Here is a 24291-nt window from a genome sequence, read left to right as displayed (position 1 = left end):
TCTTACAACTGCCAAAATTCAAAATGGCCATCTGTCGGCCTTTCTGTTTATTGATCAGTCTCAAATTCTTAAAATAGTATACACAACTGCGGACCAAGGGGAACCTTCATAGGAAATTGAGAAAGATTCATCAAGCAAGACTTTTCTGAGAAAGAGAGATAAAAACTTCTACTGCCAAAATTCAAAATGGTCGTCTGTGAGCCATCTTGTTTTCCGATCTGTCTCAAAATAAATAAACAAAGCCAGGGACCAAGGAACTACATATGAAATTTGAGAAAGATATATGACGAGCTTTCTGAGAGATAGCGATAGCGATGATTGTTTACGGACGGAGAACGGACTACGGACGAAGGGTGAATTGGACAGCATAGTGGGCATTAAATATAATTTTGATTAAAGACTCCTGAAAACGTACCAGGTGAATAAGACCGACCCTCAGGAAGAGTAATTGTAAAATCAATAACAAATTTTGTAAGATGTGCACAAGAATTTTTGTATATGTAGGTTTACGGTATACACTGTATAATACTCTCCGTAAGATTGCCCGCACAAGCCAAAAAAATAGTTTAATAATCTAAAGTCTGTGGATAGCCCGCTCCAGTGTATTACGGGCATATTGTCTACTACGTAATAGAATACATATTTCCCCATCATGTAGCCTGAGCACGTGCGTTGATAAACGTATTTGGAGATCTGCGTGCAGTTCTTTCTTCGGCATAACCGTATAATTTTCTTTTTGCCCCGGATATGACGCGACAGGTGGCGTTACTGGTCAAGATGAAGTATGTGATTGGTCAATGTAGCGGTAAATGCAAAATGTAGATAAGCAGTTAAAAACGAAACAAAGATAAGATTGTATGCGGTAAATGCAAAATAAAGATATACAATTAAAAACGAAACAAAGATAAGATTGAATGCATGCTGAATAAATATATTTTCTTTTTAAATGACACATTAATGAAATCATATTCATGATTCAAATGCAATCTTATTATTACCAAAAATGATTCAAACTGATATGATTTTGTTATTCGTGCTAAAACGCTTTAGCTCGTTAATCTATTTCACCATCAGTTTTACATTATAACCACCAGCATTAAAACTATGCCGTTTATCTTTTTTAAAGATATTTCTTGTTTTCCCTTGATATGTGCACGCACCAGTCATATTTTGGACGTGAACAGCAATGACGGAACCTGATTGTAAACATGGAAATAGCCTTACTTCGACCTTATTTCGATCAATAAGAGACATCCGGCTGACCATTCAGATGACCGACCAAAATAAATCAATAACTAATGATAAACAAATAAAATAACTCTGGTGCACCGCTGGTAATGCACGAACATTCCGCATTCCGCGCTACGGTTTTTGGGGAAAGTGTCGAAAACCTGCCGGCGGAAGAAAGTGGATGTAATAAGAATAGGACAGTATGTCCATAAACTTCGTTTGAGCAACAAAATTATCGATTTTTACTACTTGCTATATAATTTGAGTTTGTACTTGTAGCTGTGAGTTGCGAAGCGGTAGATTTTGAAAACGGCGGCAGCAGGGCTGGAAGTTGAGAAGGTAAATTCTACAATTACTTTACATATTTGCAGCAATGCATGATGACATGTAGTCAACTAGAGTACTAACAATCATCGTTTATGTTTCATCTTAATACTGTATATATTTAGAACAGACGACATATCAACACTTTTTTGAAAGCAAAAGCAGTTATGCTCACTGGTAAAGTCAATGTCAGCTATCGAAATTCTTCAATTATGTTAAAACTATCGCATCAATTGGAAGTTTGGATATATATATATATATATTTGCTGTTACATGTATTAGTAGACATATTCTAGGATATTCTAGGTTCTTTAAAAAGCTCACCTATTATATTATTGGAAATTGTGTAACTTTCTTTCCCCATGGGTTCATTTGGAAACTGTACGTTCAGCTGTCCGGTTTATGTGTACGTGGGAATATGTTTTGTAAATTGTGTACAACCAGCTTTGAGCAGCAGTAAGCTTAAACATTTTCATTTTCATTTCTTGTAGAAGGTGTAGACGAAAGTTTCTATGAGGACACGGTGGAATCAGGGTCACGTTCCAAGTACTGTAACTACACAAGAAAGCGAAAGTACAACTTAAACCGGCATGAGCGTACTCACACCAGTACATCTGCTTAGGCTGAGCCTCCTAAACCGTCTACTGCTTCAAAGGACCATCTTTGGTCTGAATGTGGAAAGCAATTTAAGAAGAGTGAAGGTCTCCGACAACATTTCAATAGAGACCACAAAGAGAAGTTTCGCTTTACATGTGGGATATGCCAAAAAGGCTATAATCGTCTTAAGTAAGATATCAAAGAGGGATCCTAGCGCCCAACATTGAACGATATTCATTTGTTAGACTATGATATTTTCTCTACTTTATGTGAAATCTAAGACACATCTCAAAGAATTCCCTTAGAATTAGAAATAGCAATGCTAACTTCCAACTGTCAGTAATTTTGTTTTCTTGATCGGACTCGAAATCAAACTAGGGACCAAGGGAAGCCTACATATCTTGAGCTTGGGACACGAGGAACGAGGAAATAAAGAGATATCTCAGATTTTATTTTGTGAATTAGAAATCTTAGAAGAAAAATAACTGTCATACATTTATTTTTAATATCAAACTCAAATTAAAGCTAAAACAATGAGAGGTCATGACAGTTCATGCCCAATCACGAGGCCAAAGAACAAACTATACATCATTCGCATCTGTCTCCATATCATTTAGACCAGCAGAAATGGAAATACCTGTATACACTCTTTTGTTTGATTTGATTTGTTTCATTTTAATCCTAAATACGTCTCCCACTAAGAACAGGGTCATATTCGGAGATCAACTTTGTCCTTGACCTACTCAGCCTAACATCTTTGACCATTGACCCCGTAACCTTGACCTTTGGGCAGGTGATTCCTTGTTTAATTCAGACCAACGTTGTTTCATAATGTCATTGTGCAAATGTTCATCAGTGAAAAGATTGAAAATTGGACCTTAACATTTAACCCAGCGACTTTGACATTTGGCAGGTAGAATCATTGCTTAAATAACAATCACCTTCGATGTATAATCTCATATCAAAATGCTGAACAGTGAAAACATATATAATGTTACCTTGGCATCTACACCATTCCCTTTGAATTTGGTCAGTTGACTCCTTGTTTAATTCTGAGCAACTTCGATTCATCATATTAAGACAACATTGGCCTCTGACCGAGTAACCTTGACCTTTCACCAGCTGATTCCTTGTTTAATTCTGAACAATTTGGCTTAATGATCTTATAACCAAACCATTTATTATTGAAAAGATACAATTATGACCTTGGTTTTTTTACCTAGTGACCTTGACCTTTGTTCAGTTAAATCCTTGTTTAATTTCGACTATTTTCCCCTCATCGTGGCATTACAAAATGTTCATGAGTAAAAAGATACAAAATTTGACTTTGCCTTCTGACTTAGTGACCTTGACATTTGGTCAGATGACTCCTTTTTCATTCTGACCAAATTCGCCTCATAGTGTCATAGCAAAAAGCTCATCAGTAAAAAGCTACAAAAGGCACCATGGAAACCCTTCATGTGAAGCCTGAGAAATATCCCTCGTGTTCTTTTCAAGAAATAGCAATAAACAATTTAAATTGTCAAAATCAAAAATAGCCGTTTGTCGGCCATTTGGTTTCCTGACGAGACTCACAATGGGTACTACTAGGGACTAAAGGGAACCAACCTGTTAAGTTTCTCACAAGAAATGGCAATAACAAACTACAACTGTCGAAATCAAAGACGGCCATCTGTCAGCTATGTTGTTTTCTGGATCTGACACTCAAAATAAAATGGGCACAGGCACAACTACTAACAAAGGGAATTGGACAAATGACCATCTTTGATAAGTACTGGAAGAACAAAAGGATTGTTTATAGACAGATAAATGACGGACGTACCGCCATCTGATGAGAGTAAGCCAACAAATATAAAATGTTAATTGGTGGGCACTTTGTATTTAGTGGATTTAGAATTACTTGTACACAAACAAAGGGTTTCAGTATAGGTAGGGTTTATATTGGTCATTTATTTATCTATTTGTACAAGGTTACCTCAACAAATAAAGCTTTTTTTTAAGTTGGACACTATGTATTTTGTGTATCTAAAGGTTCTCAGGGTTGACTTTGATAAATGATAGCTTGTTTTTTTTTTTTTTTTTTTTGTTAAGGTCCAATTAACAGCCGGGGTCATTTAAGGACGTGCCAAGTTTGGAGGCGGAGGAAAGCCTGAGTACCCGGAAAAAAACCAACGGCCTACGGTCAGTACTTGGCAACTGCCTCACTTAGGTTTCAAACTTGCAACCCAGAGGTGGAGGGCTAGTGATAAAGTGTCGGGATACCTTTACCACAACACAACAGCACCGCTTTATCACAAAGACTCACATTTTTTTAAAATATGACTAAATATATCAACCTTCGACAGTTCACAAAATAAAAGATTTGACATCCTTAAATCTTTGTTGATCATTGTTACCATTATAGAACCTTTTTAGGAGAACTAGACAACCCTCCTGTTCAAAGGTCTTTCCTACTCTGCGAGCTGCTATACCGACTGGCTGTTTGCTCCAGGCAATCATAAAAAATATGACTTTCTTTCTTTTGCCAGGCCATCCTTCCTACTATCCATTGTATTGTTCTCAAGGCCACAAATGTCCAAAATTACATTTTCTGGAATAAAATATAAATGATAACGTTGGACATTATAGATGTACTCTTGTTCAAAAGATTTAATATTGTCATCCCAGTTTAGGTACTTGGTACTTGTATAAAAGTCGAAAATTGCCCACACAAGTATTTACAATATTTTTAATTCTATTTCTATCTTCACTGAATGGCATCCGGATTTCATTTGTGTAGGACAGAGAAGCTATTTCAGTAAAAAGTTCCATGTCTGAGAATTTTTCAGAAAGAAGCATCAGGGAGGAGTGGACAGCACTTTGAAGGTTGACTTTTAGGGCATCTTGGACCGCCAAGTCACCAGTGTCTTTCAATATGAAAGGTTCCTCTAAACACTGACAATGGCACATACATGTACATCAAATTAGCATCACCACTTTTAAACAGGATCTTGGAATACCATAAATATTTTGAAAACGCCCCTTTTATTTATCTATTGTTCATGGAGATTTGGCCTAGCTGTAGGCCCTTGTTTGTGCTTGGAACGCCTGAGAACCTCCTGATACACAGACTTCAACCTGAAGCTTACTGTGACCTCACACGGAACAGTACCAATGGCTATCAGGATCTGCAGGCAACAGAATCTGAAAAAAATATTGAAGCATTACAGTATAATTTGTCACAACCGGCCCCTGTCTAATCCAGACCCGTGTCTATTTAGGCATCATTGTTTGGTCCCGGCATTTTCCTTCTTAAACTATAGTAGTTAAAACCTGTATAATCCGGAACCTGTCTTTTCTTAATACCGACACTGCTCAACTGACCATTGTATATGTTTACTTGTAAAATCGACCTCATCAAACCGGCTATCATGATTTCTCAACAAGCAACAACCTATTATTACAAGACACCATGCCAGTTAAGTATCAGAAACTATCCCTGATTAGGGCTAATATTTTGATATTTTTCATGAGTGCATTGCATAAGTGAAAAACATCAAAATATTTTTGACACTAGTGAATTATATTTGGCATTACTGAAGATACTGTTAAATATTGTTTATAACTTTTCATAGCAAAATCTACCAGGGCAACTTTCAAGTTCTCCCATCGTCGTTTGTAAGCAGTGTTTGTCATTTGTAAGCAGTGCTTTGATTGGTCAAATAAAAAAGTGATATTTTTAATTATAGAAAAATATCAGAAAAAGTGATACAGTATTTTCCACCAGTGAAAAATATCACTTTTATAGAATGAATAATGTTTGATATTTCACTGGTAAAAATGTAATAAAAAGTGATGTCATAACTATTGATGATAAACTTTTCTTATATTTCTATTCACTGTATTGGTTAATTTATACTCCCAATCCACCCTGATGTAAAAACATTTATGAATTTATGATTCGGGGATAAAACAGTACAATTACAGTGGTTTCATTGATGTTCAGGAATATTTTCAATTACAACATACATGTTACAAAATTATTCGTGATCGATAAATCACCCATTTTAACCCCAATTTAAAAAATAAATGCTTACAATTGTTCCCTATGTGCAATATTTATCTTATATCATGGAAGCTCATCTGCTGTTTTTCCTGATACAGAAAACGCGTCCTTTTTTTAAAATTCTTAGGCTTTGTTACTATGATATAACAAATTGTATAAACTATTCCTGTACATGTAAAGAATAAACACAGTTTTCATGGTATATAGTTATATACTAGTTGAAGCCTGAGTTTTTCCTGTCCCTGACACAAGACATGGCGTCGTGGGCCAAAGGAATTAAGGTTATACCATTGTATGTATCAATCAGCTGTTATGAGCAATATGGTATTACATCTAAATACCTATCACAAATAATCAGTTCTATTGCTCTGTTTTTAAGAACCATATATTTTTTCTAGACCAAGCAATAAAGCTTCAAGTTTTCTTCTATTTCTTTTTTACAAGAAATTGTGTCGTTGTTAAAATTTAACACTCTGTGAAAATTATGTCATTTATACAGTACATACATACATACATACAGTACATACATACATACATACATACATATACATACAGTACATACATACATATACATACAGTACATACATACATATACATACAGTACATACATACATATACATACAGTACATACATAAATACGTAACACTTTCGTGTTGTTGTTCATCAGTGTGTGGGTTAACCCAGTAAAAAAGACCAGATCAGGCAAACATTAGCCCGAGCTTCATCTGGGCCCCGACCCCTAGGGCACCTACATCAGACATGGTGTCAGGGACAGAGGAAACTCGGGCTAAGGCAAACATGTGAACAAACTTTGGAGCCAAACCAAAAACCGGACATGTCCTTGTGCTTTGATTTTGTTTAAGTTCGTTAAAATGGCAAATCCAGTGATATTTTACAAGTCTGTTAATTGACACGTGCACAATTCATCTTAATTTCACTGTACTACCTGACTATCAGACTAATTAGTATGTTTGTGTGTGAATGTCATGGTGATATATCAATTATGTATTGTTTAGTTGTCACCACATCGTTTGCGATAATTGTCAACCTGCCAGCTCGCACAGCCTACTTTCGGTTTATAACCCACGGGAGATAACTCTAATGCATTTAAGGTGTCTAATTATAAAACAAGGACAGAGTACGGTTGTTTCTAGTTCCGGAAAGGGTGAAATACCACCATGTAGCGCGGATTTGGGGTTCGTGTAGAATTGGCCAATCAGAAAAGGGAATAAATCACATCCATATGATAAAAACATTATCATTCTAAACAAAATTTGAATATTTAAGGGGTACATTCCGGTTTCACCATATACCATTATGTTTTCTGTGGAACGGCAGAGGCAGACGTTCAAAACCTTTTTTTTACAGAACTGTACCTGCAACATTTAATTCTCACTCATATTAGCATTTTCAAACCTTCAAATATCTCACGAGTACAAACAAAAGTATCGGAGAAATTAGAACATCAAAGAATTTCAATTATAGGTCTATTGGTAACATAACATTTATAACTTCTAAGCTTTATAATGTACAGTGCTTTTTGGGTCTACTCGGTAAGTGTTTTTTTTTTTTTTTTTTTTTTTTTTTGTGTTCTTGAATCTGCCATTATGGTTAAACAGCAGTTCTAGAAAAGAATAAAAAAAATCCCGTTTGTCCAACACTTCACCAAAAAGAGTAAAAACGAATATTTTCTCGGCAATTCATGTTACCTTAACGCGACCTGAAATAAGAAGATGGCAGAAATATGCCAAATTCTGAAAAATTTCCGAGGATTGTCGGAAATCTCCGCGAGATCGGTTCGCCACGTGCGCAGCAGACGTGCCTGCACAAAGGACCCTGGGATAGACAAGGGACTTACGCGTTTACGCTAACCACGCAGCTACGTATACAGGCCACTGTCGGGTGAGTTTTTAGTGCCAGTACAGTTTATACACATAATCTGATATATTTCTTGGTTTAGTTTATTAGCTCACCTGCCCGAAGGGCAAGTGAGCTTATGCCGTGGCGCGGCGTCCGTCGTCCGTCCGTCGTCCGTCCGGCCGTCCGGCCGTCCGTCCGGCGTCAACTTTCCATTCAAGCAACTTCTTCTCAATAACCAAAAGGCCTAGAGACCTAATATTGGGCCTGTAGCATGCTGGGGTGAAGGGCTACCAAGTTTGTTCAAATGAATGTCCTTGACCTTCATTCAAGGTCACAGGAGTCAAAAAGGCTAAAATCTTCAAACGACTTCTTCTCAACAACCAACAGTCCCAGGGAGTTGATATTGGGTCTGTAGCATGCTGGGGTAAAGGGCTACCAAGTTTGTTCAAATGAATGACCTTGACTTTCATTCAAGGTCACAGGAGTCAAAAAGGCTAAAAAAAAATTAGACGACTTCTTCTAAATAGCCAAAAGACCCAGGGACTTGATATTAGGTCTGTAGCATGCTGGGGTGAAGGGCTACCAAGTTTGTTCAAATGAATGACCTTGACCTTCATTCAAGGTCACAGGAGTCAAAAAGGCTAAAATCTTTAAACGACTTCTTCTCAATAACCGAGAGTCCCAGGGACTTGATATTGGGTCTGTAGCATGCTGGGGTGAAGGGCTACCAAGTTTGTTCAAATGAATGACCTTGACTTTCATTCAAGGTCACAGGAGTCAAAAAGGCTAAAATCTTTAAACGACTTCTTCTCAATAACCAAGAGTCCCAGGGAGTTGATATTGGGTCTGTAGCATGCTCGGGTGAAGGGCTACCAAGTTTGTTCAAATGAATGACCTTGACTTTCATTCAAGGTCACAGGAGTCAAAAAGGCTAAAATCTTTAAACGACTTCTTCTCAATAACCAAGAGTCCCAGGGAGTTGATATTGGGTCTGTAGCATGCTGGGGTGAAGGGCTACCAAGTTTGTTCAAATGAATGACCTTGACCGTCATTCAAGGTCACAGGAGTCAAAAAGGCTAAAATCTTTAAACGACTTCTTCTCAATAACCAAGAGTCCCAGAGGCCTAATATTTGGCCTGTAGCATGCTGGGGTGAAGGGCTCCCAAGTTTGTTCAAATGAATGACCTTGACCTTCATTCAAGGTCACAGGGGTCAAAAAGGCTAAAATCTTCAAACGACTTCTTCTCAATAACCAACAGTCCCAGGGAGTTGATATTGGGTCTGTAGCATGCTGGGGTGAAGGGCTACCAAGTTTGTTCAAATGAATGACCTTAACTTTCATTCAAGGTCACAGGAGTCAAAAAGGCTAAAATCTTTAAACGACTTCTTCTCAATAACCAAGAGTCCCAGGGAGTTGATATTGGGTCTGTAGCATGCTGGGGTGAAGGGCTACCAAGTTTGTTCAAATGAATGACCTTGACTTTCATTCAAGGTCACAGGAGTCAAAAAGGCTAAAATCTTTAAACGACTTCTTCTCAATATCCAAGAGTCCCAGGGAGTTGATATTGGGTCTGTAGCATGCTGGGGTGAAGGGCTACCAAGTTTGTTCAAATGAATGACCTTGACCGTCATTCAAGGTCACAGGAGTCAAAAAGGCTAAAATCTTTAAACGACTTCTTCTCAATAACCAAGAGTCCCAGAGGCCTAATATTTGGCCTGTAGCATACTGGGGTGAAGGGCTCCCAAGTTTGTTCAAATGAATGACCTTGACTTTCATTCAAGGTCACAGGAGTCAAAAAGGCTAAAATCTTTAAACGACTTCTTCTCAATAACCAAGAGTCCCAGAGACCTAATATTTGGCCTGTAGCATGCTGGGGTGAAGGGCTCCCAAGTTTGTTCAAATGAATGACCTTGACTTTCATTCAAGGTCACAGGAGTCAAAAAGGCTAAAATCTTTTAAACGACTTCTTCTCAATAACCAAGAGTCTCAGGGAGTTGATATTGGGTCTGTAGCATGCTGGGGTAAAGGGCTACCAAGTTTGTTCAAATGAATGACCTTGACCTTCATTCAAGGTCACAGGGGTCAAAAAGGCTAAAATCTTTAAACAACTTCTTCTCAATAACCAAGAGTCCCAGGGAGTTGATATTGGGTCTGTAGCATGCTGGGGTGAAGGGCTACCAAGTTTGTTCAAATGAATGACCTTGACTTTCATTCAAGGTCACAGGAGTCAAAAAGGCTAAAATCTTTAAACGACTTCTTCTCAATAACCAAGAGTCCCAGAGACCTAATATTTGGCCTGTAGCATGCTGGGGTGAAGGGCTCCCAAGTTTGTTCAAATGAATGACCTTGACTTTCATTCAAGGTCACAGGAGTCAAAAAGGCTAAAATCTTTTAAACGACTTCTTCTCAATAACCAAGAGTCTCAGGGAGTTGATATTGGGTCTGTAGCATGCTGGGGTAAAGGGCTACCAAGTTTGTTCAAATGAATGACCTTGACCTTCATTCAAGGTCACAGGGGTCAAAAAGGCTAAAATCTTTAAACAACTTCTTCTCAATAACCAAGAGTCCCAGGGAGTTGATATTGGGTCTGTAGCATGCTGGGGTGAAGGGCTACCAAGTTTGTTCAAATGAATGACCTTGACTTTCATTCAAGGTCACAGGAGTCAAAAAGGCTAAAATCTTTAAACGACTTCTTCTCAATAACCAAGAGTCCCAGAGACCTAATATTTGGCCTGTAGCATGCTGGGGTGAAGGGCTACCAAGTTTGTTCAAATGAATGACCTTGACCTTCATTCAAGGTCACAGGGGTCAAAAAGGCTAAAATCTTCAAACGACTTCTTCTCAATAACCAACAGTCCCAGGGAGTTGATATTGGGTCTGTAGCATGCTGGGATGAAGGGCTACCTAGTTTGTTCAAATGAATGGCCTTGACCTTCATTCAAGGTCACAGGGGCCAAAAAGGCTAAAATCTTTAAACGACTTCTTCTCGATAACCAAGAGTCCCAGAGACCTAATATTTGGCCTGTAGCATGCTGGAGTAAAGGGCTCCCAAGTTTGTTCAAATGAATGACCTTGACTTTCATTCAAGGTCACAGGAGTCAAAAAGGCTAAAATCTTTAAACGACTTCTTCTCAATAACCAAGAGTCCCAGAGAGTTGATATTGGGTCTGTAGCATGCTGGGGTAAAGGGCTACCAAGTTTGTTCAAATGAATGACCTTGACCTTCATTCAAGGTCACAGGGGTCAAAAAGGCTAAAATCTTTAAACAACTTCTTCTCAATAACCAAGAGTCCCAGGGAGTTGATATTGGGTCTGTAGCATGCTGGGGTGAAGGGCTACCAAGTTTGTTCAAATGAATGACCTTGACCTTCATTCAAGGTCACGTCGATCAAGTATGCTTAAATCTTTAAATGACTTTTAGTGAAAAGCCAAAGTGCAGAGAGACATTATATTGGTCCTGTAGCATGCTTTCAAATAACTGCAGGATCCATATATGAAAAGATCACTGCATTGCAGGTGAGCGATTTGGGCCCATTGGGCCCTTGTTATAAATGAATTCAAGCGACAATTATACTTCAAAATCATCGCCATCTTCGTGATAAGCCTCCACGGAGCGCCGAAGCTGCCTAGTTTACCCGGTATGAAGTGGTTGTAATTGACGAGATGTTAGCGAGTTGTAACTGTGCAGTGCATTGTATGTTCACCTTTACTTCCCTATCACCTGAACAATTCTGTCATAAAAATGCCAAATCTTTAAACTAAAAGTTATGTTTTCGTATCGACCTACAGAGGTTTTCTGCTAACTGCATGCTTTCGATTTCTCGTTTTCTGAGAAATCACATCATCGTCGACGTCGCCGAAACGAGTGATCATTTCGGATGGACACCTTATTGTTTTCGTTATGGTTTTTTAGCTCACCTGCCCGAAGGGCAAGTGAGCTTATGCCGTGGCGCGGCGTCCGTCGTCCGTCCGGCCGTCCGGCCGGCGTCAACTTTCCATTCAAGCAACTTCTTCTCAATAACCAAAAGGCCTAGAGACCTAATATTGGGCCTGTAGCATGCTGGGGTGAAGGGCTACCAAGTTTGTTCAAATGAATGACCTTGACCTTCATTCAAGGTCACAGGAGTCAAAAAGGCTAAAATCTTCAAACGACTTCTTCTCAACAACCAACAGTCCCAGGGAGTTGATATTGGGTCTGTAGCATGCTGGGGTAAAGGGCTACCAAGTTTGTTCAAATGAATGACCTTGACTTTCATTCAAGGTCACAGGAGTCAAAAAGGCTAAAAAAAAATTAGACGACTTCTTCTAAATAGCCAAAAGACCCAGGGACTTGATATTGGGTCTGTAGCATGCTGGGGTGAAGGGCTACCAAGTTTGTTCAAATGAATGACCTTGACCTTCATTCAAGGTCACAGGAGTCAAAAAGGCTAAAATCTTCAAACGACTTCTTCTCAACAACCAACAGTCCCAGGGAGTTGATATTGGGTCTGTAGCATGCTGGGGTAAAGGGCTACCAAGTTTGTTCAAATGAATGACCTTGACTTTCATTCAAGGTCACAGGAGTCAAAAAGGCTAAAATCTTTAAACGACTTCTTCTCAATAACCAAGAGTCCCAGGGAGTTGATATTAGGTCTGTAGCATGCTCGGGTGAAGGGCTACCAAGTTTGTTCAAATGAATGACCTTGACTTTCATTCAAGGTCACAGGGGTCAAAAAGGCTAAAATCTTTAAACGACTTCTTCTCAATAACCAAGAGTCCCAGGGAGTTGATATTGGGTCTGTAGCATGCTGGGGTGAAGGGCTACCAAGTTTGTTCAAATGAATGACCTTGACCGTCATTCAAGGTCACAGGAGTCAAAAAGGCTAAAATCTTTAAACGACTTCTTCTCAATAACCAAGAGTCCCAGAGGCCTAATATTTGGCCTGTAGCATGCTGGATTGAAGGGCTCCCAAGTTTGTTCAAATGAATGACCTTGACTTTCATTCAAGGTCACAGGAGTCAAAAAGGCTAAAATCTTTAAACGACTTCTTCTCAATAACCAAGAGTCCCAGAGGCCTAATATTTGGCCTGTAGCATGCTGGGGTGAAGGGCTCCCAAGTTTGTTCAAATGAATGACCTTGACTTTCATTCAAGGTCACAGGAGTCAAAAAGGCTAAAATCTTTAAACGACTTCTTCTCAATAACCAAGAGTCCCAGAGGCCTAATATTTGGCCTGTAGCATGCTGGGGTGAAGGGCTCCCAAGTTTGTTCAAATGAATGACCTTGACTTTCATTCAAGGTCACAGGAGTCAAAAAGGCTAAAATCTTTAAACGACTTCTTCTCAATAACCAACAGTCCCAGGGAGTTGATATTGGGTCTGTAGCATGCTGGGGTGAAGGGCTACCAAGTTTGTTCAAATGAATGACCTTGACTTTCATTCAAGGTCACAGGAGTCAAAAAGGCTAAAATCTTTAAACGACTTCTTCTCAATAACCAAGAGTCCCAGAGAGTTGATATTGGGTCTGTAGCATGCTGGGGTAAAGGGCTACCAAGTTTGTTCAAATGAATGACCTTGACCTTCATTCAAGGTCACAGGGGTCAAAAAGGCTAAAATCTTTAAACAACTTCTTCTCAATAACCAAGAGTCCCAGGGAGTTGATATTGGGTCTGTAGCATGCTGGGGTGAAGGGCTACCAAGTTTGTTCAAATGAATGACCTTGACCTTCATTCAAGGTCACGTCGATCAAGTATGCTTAAATCTTTAAATGACTTTTAGTGAAAAGCCAAAGTGCAGAGAGACATTATATTGGTCCTGTAGCATGCTTTCAAATAACTGCAGGATCCATATATGAAAAGATCACTGCATTGCAGGTGAGCGATTTGGGCCCATTGGGCCCTTGTCTTAATATTATCATTATCATTGTTATTATCATTATCGCTTCATGTAAACACTTTATCCTAACATATAAATACAGGGGAAGGGAAGCGAAGAACGAAGCGAAAATGTAGGTACTAATTTTAAAGCAAGCGACAGAACGATAACATGTCTACGATAATAACTAATAATTCACAGAATGGAAAATCTGTGTTTTGATAAGATTTAGTCAAACATGCTTTAATAACTTGTAAATTTAACTTTTCTTTCTTTGTTTGAAATTGTGATTTTAAAGGAATGCTTGCGCCAGTGTTGATATCTGTGTGACATGGAGTCTTTTTGGTCGTTTTCGTCATCATAAACATTGTAACTTTTAGTTTAAAGATTTTTTCGTTTTTGAGTGTATTTTTTTTATACATAAGGCCTGTTTTTTTTTATACTCAAACATGTTTAAGGTTTAAAACACTTTAATGGTTAAGCGTTTTTTCATGTCTTGTTTTAAACCACTCGGTTTAATGGTTAAAGAATTCCTCAACCGCGATTAAAAGCATGTTTAAGATCGATTCAAGATGGTGGAGCAAGGCTGCTGCAAGCCGTAGAGCTTACTGGCAAAGGGGGAGACTTTCAAATGTTGGTTTGTGTAAACGAAAGTGAGACTGAAAGTCAGACAAAGACCAAAGATTGTTGATTTCTTCATAATAACCATTTGGCCTGATAGGACCTTCATGTTCTCCAGGTTTGTTTGCAACGATGACAGTAACAGTTCTAGAGCATTTAAATTAAGTTGATATGGAGTATCAATTCGGCATGATTTCATTATATTAAAACATTTCTGAAAAAATGCTGTTGTTCCCTTCGCACATCTCATTTTTAGACAGCATATGTTGAAGTATACAGTAATGTGGCAAAAATATTCGGTCAGGTCATGTTTTTATTATATATTTCATGCATTTTGAAAAAAATGATTTTTTATGATTTCGTTTTTCAGTGTATTTTTTTGAAATTGCATAAACTATTAGACAATTGTTATCTCATTTACCTGATATTTTTTCCATAGTTTTCCACTGCTTAAGTTTCCAAAAATGGATAAATATAAGCATGTTGCCTGAAATGTGAAGTCACTTTGCTCTTTATTCCTACTTAATGATTTCATTGCTAATTTTTTGAAATCTTACACATGCAATATCTCTTGATATTAGCTACAGAAATTTATGCAAATATATAGCTAGTTCTTGTTGTTTCAACACCATTTTTTTCAACCAACGCGTTTTTCAAAACCCTTAAACATGTTAATGTTTTAATAATAGCTTAAACATGTTTCAGGTTATTTCAAGCCATAAACACATGTTCGAGTATAAAAACAGGCCTATAAATTTTCTCTAAAACACAAAGTCAGTATACTTTTAACTTAACAGAACAATTCCCAAGGGATAAAAACGGGCATATTATCAAGCATGAATGATGACGAGAAAAGAAAGCTCGGATGGAAAAGTAAAGAAAAGACTTACAAGTTGTCAGAACTGAAACGAGCACAAGTAGACCTGCAAGGACGGCCAACTGACTCCGACAGCTCGGACTCGGAGGAGGAAGAACAATATGCAGTGAATTCTCCTTCACAACCGGTACCCAGAAAACCTACTCGCTCTCGGAAACCTTCCAAGAAATCCGGGTCCCTCTTGGCAAAGATCGGACTGTCGGTGCTCGGTGGTGTGGTAGCAGTTGCGGCCACACCGGTTTTGTTGGGCGCCGTGGGATTCTCCGCCGGTGGGATTGTAGCAGGTATACGTGTCCACTCTCCTTGTGTTCCTTTATTGGGTCCGTACAAGTTGTACCGGTACGAATCTGCTGAACTCATAATGGAACGCGCTAACCGGTTCTCTTGGATCGTTTATTTCAAACATACCACGTGGCTACAAGATGGCGGACCTGTGGTTATTCATTTGTCATGTAAAAGTTCTTTTTGTTAAAAACGAGACGTGGCTAGATTGCATAAGTCTATGAAAGAACCATAACCATTTCCAATAAAAAAAATAACAGCAAAGAAAGAAAATACTACATGAATGTATGTTTAAATCGAACGACAGCCGCCATATTATATTTCGTTCAAGTACAGAATGGTACAACTGGTATGAACCCGATAAAGGATCACATGGTTAGCTCAGTACAATTCAATTCTATTAAGTTTTTTCGTTAAGTTTGAAAACTCACTGGACACCTAAAATTAAAACTTACAAAGGATACAAATGATATATACATATATACTGTAGATGTGTATTTATTCATCAATCATTATCACTCCCACATTAGTATGGTGGATTCATCAATCATTATCACTCCCACATTAGTATGGTGGATTCAACAATCATTATCACTCCCACATTAGTATGGTGGATTCATCAATCATCAATATCGTCGTCGTCGTTGTCATCGCCATCATCTACATTAACCTGAAGATTACATTATCCGTTATGATTTCAACACACATGCTCTTAATGCCAATACTACATGGTGAACATTTACATAAATTATATTGGTATAAAAATATATGTTTTACGTCACTCGTGCCTGATTAGCCTCAAATATATTTATCTAGCAAGTATACGAAAATATCTGATATTATCAACAATTACCATACTAACTGTACAAGTTTACACATGGAATTATTTCGCCATTAATATGGTTTTACGTATTCTATTCCCAGGATATCAGCATCTCTATATAAAATGGTATTCGTCTTCTATATCTAAATTGCACCTAATGCAAGTTTTTGTTCTCTCGTTGTATAACTTTACTTGTATCTACCAGCCTCACTAACTGCTCAGAAAGGCAAAGCTTCGAAAAACAGATTAGCTTCGAAAAACAGATTAGCTACATATGCCTGTCGTAGACTAGGAATATACATTGTACCTTGTCAGTCTATATTGGAGAGTACGGCGGTTTTTAAGTGATTACACAGTAGATGAGGCCTACTACAATCACGCACATCATATGCATGAAATAACGTTGTACAATTTAGGCACAAGTTAGAACACCTTGGCATATGAAATTGCGTAGTGTCACCTTGCATAGTAATGTTGTTTTTGATATAAACATATCTCTATGTTATATCACATATGCTGCCATTTGTAAATATCATTGTATACATGTTTATGGAAAAGGACACTTTTAAGTTGTACAACTTGTGTCCAATTCCTTTTGAATATTTTCAAATGTAATATGTTAAACTAAGTTAACTGATTTTGTATGTGGTTGGATATATTATTGGTTTTAAGTTTTACTCCTCAATGTTGCTGAAGGCATCTACGACCTCCATATCGGAATACAATGGCGGTATTCTCTCTCTTTACTGATAATTTCTATTTAGTAAAACAATCCGTTTTCAGGTATTTGCCAGACAGACATACTTTGGAATTTTTATCAGTCAATACAGTTAAGAAAGATCGACATATTTTGTTATTAATTTCCAGGGTCTTTGGCAGCGAAGGCTATGTCTGTTGCCGCTATTGCTAATGGAGGCGGTGTAGCTGCGGGATCGGTTGTGGCAGTCTGCCAGTCTGTTGGGGCAGCGGGTCTCGGACTCACTGGAGCTGCCACCGTGGGGACAACGGCGGTCGGGGTCACTTATGGAGGGATCACTGTGGCGGAGAAACTTACTAAACAAGACTAGTGAGGCGTAACTCCTTAATTATCAATCAAATCGCTTCAACAATATGTAAACTAAAAATTAGTTGTCATGTTAATTATTAACTGGATATAAATCTTGAAGTAAATACAATTATATTGTAAACTGCATTTTGTGTTGTGTTATATGTTGAAATAATTCTAAAATGAAAAATAAGCGATATCCTTTTAATTTTTTTTACAGCGATTTGAAAGAAACGTAATGATCTTCGTATAATCACATGCACTATACCCTGCAGTATAACACTACCAGGCGTTGTGTCTCTTTGATCCCACTTCATGTCGAAATCGACAAAACGAAAAAGTGATTTACGCAAGATATAAAGATTAACACGGAGACGATTAAAAAGGTTAAAAAATAATGACCATGAGATCCAGAAGTATTTAAAAATATATAGAGTATGTCTGACTGTACGTAGATGAAATTGTATTGTGAAAAAGTGAGAAATATGTATAAATTTATGAAATTGAATTTTATCTATTTAGTCCATGATATACCATACAATGTTGATGTTTTGGAAAAGTATGAATAATATATTGGTGTCTTTTGGTAGTTTGATTGTCACGGAGAGATATGCTGACCCTCCGGAGGTTTTCTCTCTCCCAGAATGCCTCATTCAAGATGGCTGCAAATGTTGCAATGAGGCATTCTGGGAGAGAAAAAACCTCCATAGGAGTCATCTGTATCTTGGTTTTCAAATACAGAAGTGACATACCTTTCTTTAGTTGTATTTTCTTGAGATTTTATCTTTTCGGGTTCTTTTGGACATCTTCTTCTTTCAATATCTGTTGTTGATGATTCATGGCTAGCCGGGCTGGTTTTCATGACGTTATTGACTTTCGGCATGCTAGTATAGCATGTAAATGGCTAGCCGGGTTGGATTTCACGACGTTATTGACTTTCGGCATGCTAGTATAATATGCTATAGTATGCTAACGCCTCGGTTGGGATTATGTTACAGAATCTTAGCCCTCGACTGAGATAACCCGATCTCGATCACTTACAGGTAATAGATTTTTTTTCTCGCACCTCTTACATATATCTAGTTGTATAATAACAACCCATCTATATATGCGTTTAGAGTGTAAGAGTATCCCGTCTGGGGCCTCCCGGTTCAAAGCCGATTAACCAATTCATCTGCGCTTCGAATTCAGTCCTTTCGCGTAAAAATATAGTTCGGTTATATCAAAGTAGAAAAACAATGATCAATCGGTACATACTATTTAAATAATAAACAACAACCAACCAAACAATGCATAGTACATACTGCATTGCGGTTTGTGCACTTGTTCACCGATTCGAGAGTATTACGTGACTTGCGCGGATGAATACATGAATGGATTAAAATTCCGCCAAAATTCACGTAAAGGTACCAGACAGATTGGACGAGATAGAAAAATCTAGCACTGGTTATCACGTGAGATTTCCCTGTCCGAGGTGCGAGAATAGCATGTAAATGGCTAGCCGGATTGGTTTTCATGGCGTTATTGGCTTTCGGCATGCCAGTATAGTATGTAAATGGCTAGCCGGGTTGGTTTTCATGGCGTTAATATTTACATTTTCACTTCGCTTCGCCTCAATGAACATAGTAAACTCAGATCACTTCATTTCCCGTTGAAGATTTTGGGTCGCGTGCTTCTGTTCTGAGACGAATCACTTTCTTGCCGGCGTGTGAATACATTCACTGAGTTTACAATGGCGATCGAGTTCTGTACCGCCTCAGACTTGAATACACTTTCACTTTTGAATGGTGTAACATTGTTATAAACATATATGAACACAAGTGGAATAGCCGCTTTATGTGCTAATAAAAATGCCAGTATAATGCAGACAGTTTAGAAAACAGGATCTGACAGAACACTGACACTCTCGATAGCACCGAGCTCATGACCTACGTAGCGCAGTAGGTCTAACGTTAGCTGTATCTCGAATGTCATGCTTAATAAACACTATTTAACAACACAAAACAGACTGGCAGCAGAAGTATGCTATATCGAGAACAGGGACACATTATTGTCGTAATTTGACTCAATCTAAACATATGGAGGACACAAGTTTCCGGCCGTCGACTACCGCCAATTTTCAAATCAACGTTTCTTTACTTACTATAATCAGAATTTACATCCCAAAACTCCAGTGCGACAATGAAATCCAATATTTCAAGAACACCTTGTACATCACCAGCTAACCTGCGACTAAAATCCACATTGTTACACTTTTTCTCGAGCTCTGAATATCCCGGCTATTAGACTGCATCACATCATTTTTTAACCGAGTCCCTGTGTCTCGAGTGACCAAATCACACACATACTATACTGTCAACACTGCACTTTAAATTCGTATTTATATAGGTATTACTAAGTTTTTATTATACAATATCATAAATATTTATTATAAATGAATATTTCACCTTGAAAATATCGTATCTATGTGTATCAACATCGTAATAATCAAAACGTGTATGTCACTACATTTTGCGTTGCCTTGGCGACTAGAATAGTTGACTGTCTGCTGTTCCACTACTATGCACACATGTACGATAAGTATAACAATGTTACAAAGTGACGCACTTACGTCACACTGTTCCGACCGAATTTTGCAATCTGGTGGCGAAGTTTTAAATTTGGTTAACGTAAATATAAGGATTGATTGTCAATTTTGTTGCTTGCATGGACTGATGAAGGGAAGTGAACCTCGTGCAAATGGTACATGAACTGCTTCGCAGTTCACTTCATTTGCACGAGGTTCACTTCCCTTCATCAGTCCATGCTTCGCAGTTCACTTCATTTGCACGAGGTTCACTTCCCTTCATCAGTCCATGCAAGCAACAAAATTGACAATCAATCCTTAATTGGCTTTCGGCATGCCAGTGTAGTCTGTAAATGGCTAGCCGGGTTGGTTTTCATGACGTTATTGACTTTCGGCATGCTAGTGTAGTATGTAAATGGCTAGCCGGGTTGGTTTCCATGGCGTTATTGGCTTTCGGCATGCCAGTATAGTATGTAAATGGCTAGCCGGGTTGGTTTTCATGGCGTTATTGGCTTTCGGCATGCCAGTATAGTATGTAAATGGCTAGCCGGGTTGGTTTTCATGGCGTTATTGGCTTTCGGCATGCCAGTGTAGTCTGTAAATGGCTAGCCGGGTTGGTTTTCATGACGTTATTGACTTTCGGCATGCTAGTGTAGTATGTAAATGGCTAGCCGGGTTGGTTTTCATGACGTTATTTGTCATGTTTTGTCCTGATTTTGTCATTTTTGTCCTAATTTTGTCCTGATTTTGTCATTTTTGTCCTAATTTTGTCATGTTTTGTCCTGATTTTGTCATGATTTTGTAATGATTTTGTCATTATTTGTCATGTTTTGTCCTGATTTTGTCATTTTTGTCCTAATTTTGTCCTAATTTCGTCATTTTTGTCCTGATTTTGTCATTTTTGTCCTAATTTTGTCATGATTTTGTCATTTTTGTCATGTTTTGTCATGATTTTGTCATTTTTGTCATGATTTTTTCATGTTTGTCATGATTTTGTCCTGATTTTGTCATTTTTGTCATGATTTTGTAATTATTTTGTCATTATTTGTCATTTTTTGTCATGATTTTGTCATGTTTTGTCATGATTTTGTCATTTTTGTCATGATTTTTTCATGTTTGTCATGATTTTTTAACGTGTTGATTTGGTGTTTTAGCATGCTAACGTGCTGTTTTAACGTGTTGATTTTGTGTTTTAGCATGCTAACGTGCTGTTTTAACGTGTTGATTTTGTGTTTTAGCATGCTAACGTGCTATTTTAACGTGTTGATTTGGTGTTTTAGCATTTAACATGTTAGTTTGACACTTTTTAGCTTAATTTTTATGTGTAAAAAGTTTGAAAATAGGCAAAAAAATGACTAAAATATGCAAAAAATTACAAAAAAATAGTAAGAATATATAGTGAAACTTGCAAATTTTGTGTTAAAAAATAAACAAAAAAAATGCAAAATTTGATTAAAAATTCGGCAAAAACTGGTTAAGAAATCTGCAAAATCTGGTTAAGAATTCTGCAAAAAATGACTAAAATATGCAAATATGCAAAAACAAAAAAGTATAAACAGAATTTTTTTAAATTTCATCACTACCTCTTCACCATTAGTTTGTCAATATATAAATATAAAACACCTGACTATACCATAGGTACCAATTTATCCCCAATACATACATTCTATTTACAGGTTTTCTGGGATTTGGATTTACTTTACCTCCTCTGTCATACTCACATGCCTAAATATCATTATTGACTTTTTTCTTCTTTTTGTGGCATCTGAACATGAATCTGATGAATTATCTGTCACACGAGTATTATAAATATGTGGATTATCTTCTTAAATTATGCACCAACGATGTTTAACATTTAAAACAGTTTATTGGACATAAAAACAGACACACACGGAGACAGTGACCTGAAATAAAAAGAACAATACCTAAAATACATACGGACACGTGTGAACGATGCCGACAATTACATTATTTAATACTTAACGCATTAAATATTCATTTAGGTATATTATATATGTTTATATTATATTCTATTTTATTCCATAGTTAGACTTTAACAATTAACAATTATAATACATTATTTTTACAATAGCTTTGACCCTATGGAGCCCGACCACGTGTATGTCATATGTTAAATATTTTAACATATTAAGGGCAAGATATTTAAAATGCAAATATATTAGTTCAATGTATTTTATATATCAAATAGCTAAAATACATTAAATATGTATTTATATTATTATTTTAAATTAAATAAACTTACCTAGAAGCACTGTGGCCGTAAAGCACACAGGCTTATACAGGACATGTATGTGGGTGCAGGGTCTATAGCCGTTGTGGCTGCACTCACCTGGGCAAGGCCCAGGTAAGGTTTTCCACGTGCACGGGTATAGGGTCATGCAGGGTCAAAGTGACACACTCAACCAATCCTTGCGCTCACCTCTCATACGTCACCATAACAACTATATACACAGGTACATAGGACATTATATGACACAGGGACTTGTACAAACATTATACACGATACACAGCGCAAGTATCTATACACACTTTACATGTACAGGGTTGGTCAGACTATTAAAGTTTGACCACCGTGACATTCTCCCCTGCAAAGGAAAATGACTCCTGGCATTTAAACTAATATATCAACCACAATGGTTGAATCTACTAATAATATAAAAGAATGAGCAGCTAATTATCTAATATCCAAGTGATTGGGGCAATCCCTACCTACGAGGAATACAAGATAACTGCTCATATAACACTATAGAATGAAAAATCTAAAATTAACATCTGTATAAAATGAAATTATCACCTTGGCCAGTGTCCCAAGGTAATATAATTATATATTCCATAACTACTTAGAGATTTTCTCCTCTGCCATGTGGAACAAAGCTTTCCTGATGTGAATATTAATCTTTTACTTTATAATTGAATGTAAATTACAATTATGCTGCAGTTTCTACTTATTTAATGGTAAACCATAAGGTAATACACACAAGTAGCTGTAGAGATTAAATATTAATTTCACAATTTGAAGTAAACTTTGTCCACCACGACATTCTCCCACTGCTCTGAGTATCTAGACGTAGACCTCAGCTCCAGAATTGGACGGTACCAAGGTTCCCATGAGCCATTCCCCATACAAGTTAGGAGATTTACAGACTCGCCTGGGCCTTGCAGCTGGTATAGAGTCTTGTGTCTGACTTTCACTGCCTGCAGTGTTGGAATTTCGACACACACCCTTATTACCCTGTTTCGGAGAATCCCCTGAACCAACAGTATGTGGTTGCACTGGCTGTCGCGACTCAGCAACAGTGCGTCTGGGTCTCCTAGCAGGAATAACATATCTGGGTGTTTGACTCCCATCCTCATCTGAGCTATCAGAGTCAGTAGTTGAGGAGGAACTCTCAACTAACTCTATTCCGGCATTCTGATGATTTCGGGTTGTCTCCCTTGGTTCCTGGGCACCCGCTGTTCTGGGTAACCACATGAAAGGGAGGAGCAGGTTCCTATGTACAGTTTTTATAGGTCCCTTTCCCGACTCTTTCTGGATCTTGTATACGGGCATATCAACATTTGGCACACTAAGGATAATGTAGGGTTCCTTAGCCCATTTATCTGCCAACTTTTGCTTGCCACATATACCAACGTTCCTCATCAGAACCCGGTCTCCTACTTCTAAGGTAGCTTTCTCTAACCCCCCTATCATACCTATCTTTGTACCGCTTACCCTTCCTTTCACTTTCAGCCGAGGCAGCTTTGTAGGCAAAGTCTAACCGACGCTTAAGTTTCTGGGCATAATTCTGACGACTCCCTACAGTCTCAGAACTGGTATCGATGCCAAGAAATGCATCTACACCAAGTCTCGGGTGCCAACCAAACATTAAGTAATGAGGAGAATATCCTGTGGTCTCATGTTTTGTTGCATTGTATGCATGAACAAGAGGAGCCACATAGGATTTCCACCTGGATTTTTGTTCTTCCTCCATAGTACCTAACATTTTCAACAGTGTTTGGTTGAACCGTTCGACCATGCCATTGCCCATAGGATGGTAAGGGGTAGTTCTGGTTTTCTCCACTCCAGCTATCTTGCAAAGTTCTTTGATAACTTTGCTTTCAAAATTCCTGCCCTGGTCACTATGAATACGGGCAGGAAAGCTGTAGT

At 37.9% G+C, this 24291-nt stretch overlaps 2 protein-coding genes and 1 long non-coding RNA gene across 4 annotated transcripts in view; 2 read left to right on the top strand and 1 right to left on the bottom strand.

Moving 5' to 3' along the window:
* Positions 1-4782: 4782 nt before the first annotated feature.
* Positions 4783-18589, bottom strand: LOC117324300. The gene is made up of 2 exons (XR_004531956.1): positions 18310-18589; positions 4783-5334 (listed from the first exon to the last, which is right to left on the bottom strand). It is a non-coding gene; the product is annotated as an uncharacterized LOC117324300 (long non-coding RNA).
* LOC117324296 (interferon alpha-inducible protein 27-like protein 2) lies at positions 7980-17704 on the top strand. Of its 2 annotated transcripts, XM_033880080.1 has the most exons (4): positions 8015-8098; positions 14003-14042; positions 15328-15691; positions 17380-17704. In XM_033880080.1, the coding sequence occupies exons 3-4, from the start codon at positions 15367-15369 to the stop codon at positions 17577-17579; spliced, it is 525 nt and encodes a 174-aa protein (XP_033735971.1). In that variant the 5' UTR covers positions 8015-8098; positions 14003-14042; positions 15328-15366; the 3' UTR covers positions 17580-17704. The 2 variants fall into 2 exon arrangements, with proteins under 2 accessions (XP_033735970.1, XP_033735971.1); XM_033880079.1 differs by lacking the exon at positions 14003-14042 and having other exon boundaries at positions 7980-8098.
* Positions 18583-24291, top strand: part of LOC117324298 (interferon alpha-inducible protein 27-like protein 2A) — a 64133-nt gene continuing 58424 nt past the window's right edge. Inside the window, exon 1 of the mRNA XM_033880085.1 lies at positions 18583-18600. The gene's annotated coding sequence lies outside the window, so the exon portion shown is untranslated. The remainder of the gene's footprint in view (positions 18601-24291) is intronic.

This window comes from Pecten maximus, chromosome 3 (assembly GCF_902652985.1).
Source record: "Pecten maximus chromosome 3, xPecMax1.1, whole genome shotgun sequence".
Lineage (NCBI taxonomy): Eukaryota > Metazoa > Mollusca > Bivalvia > Pectinida > Pectinidae > Pecten > Pecten maximus.
The sequence above is the reverse complement of the archived record's forward strand: the minus strand, read 5'-3'. Positions and strand labels throughout refer to the sequence as shown.

Coding starts and splice junctions, on each gene's coding strand:
- LOC117324296 (XM_033880079.1), top strand. CDS start 15,367: ATGAATGATGACGAGAAAAGAAAGCTCGGATGGAAAAGTAAAGAAAAG. Junction 15,692..17,379: donor CGCCGGTGGGATTGTAGCAG/GTATACGTGTCC, acceptor ATTAATTTCCAG/GGTCTTTGGCAGCGAAGGCT.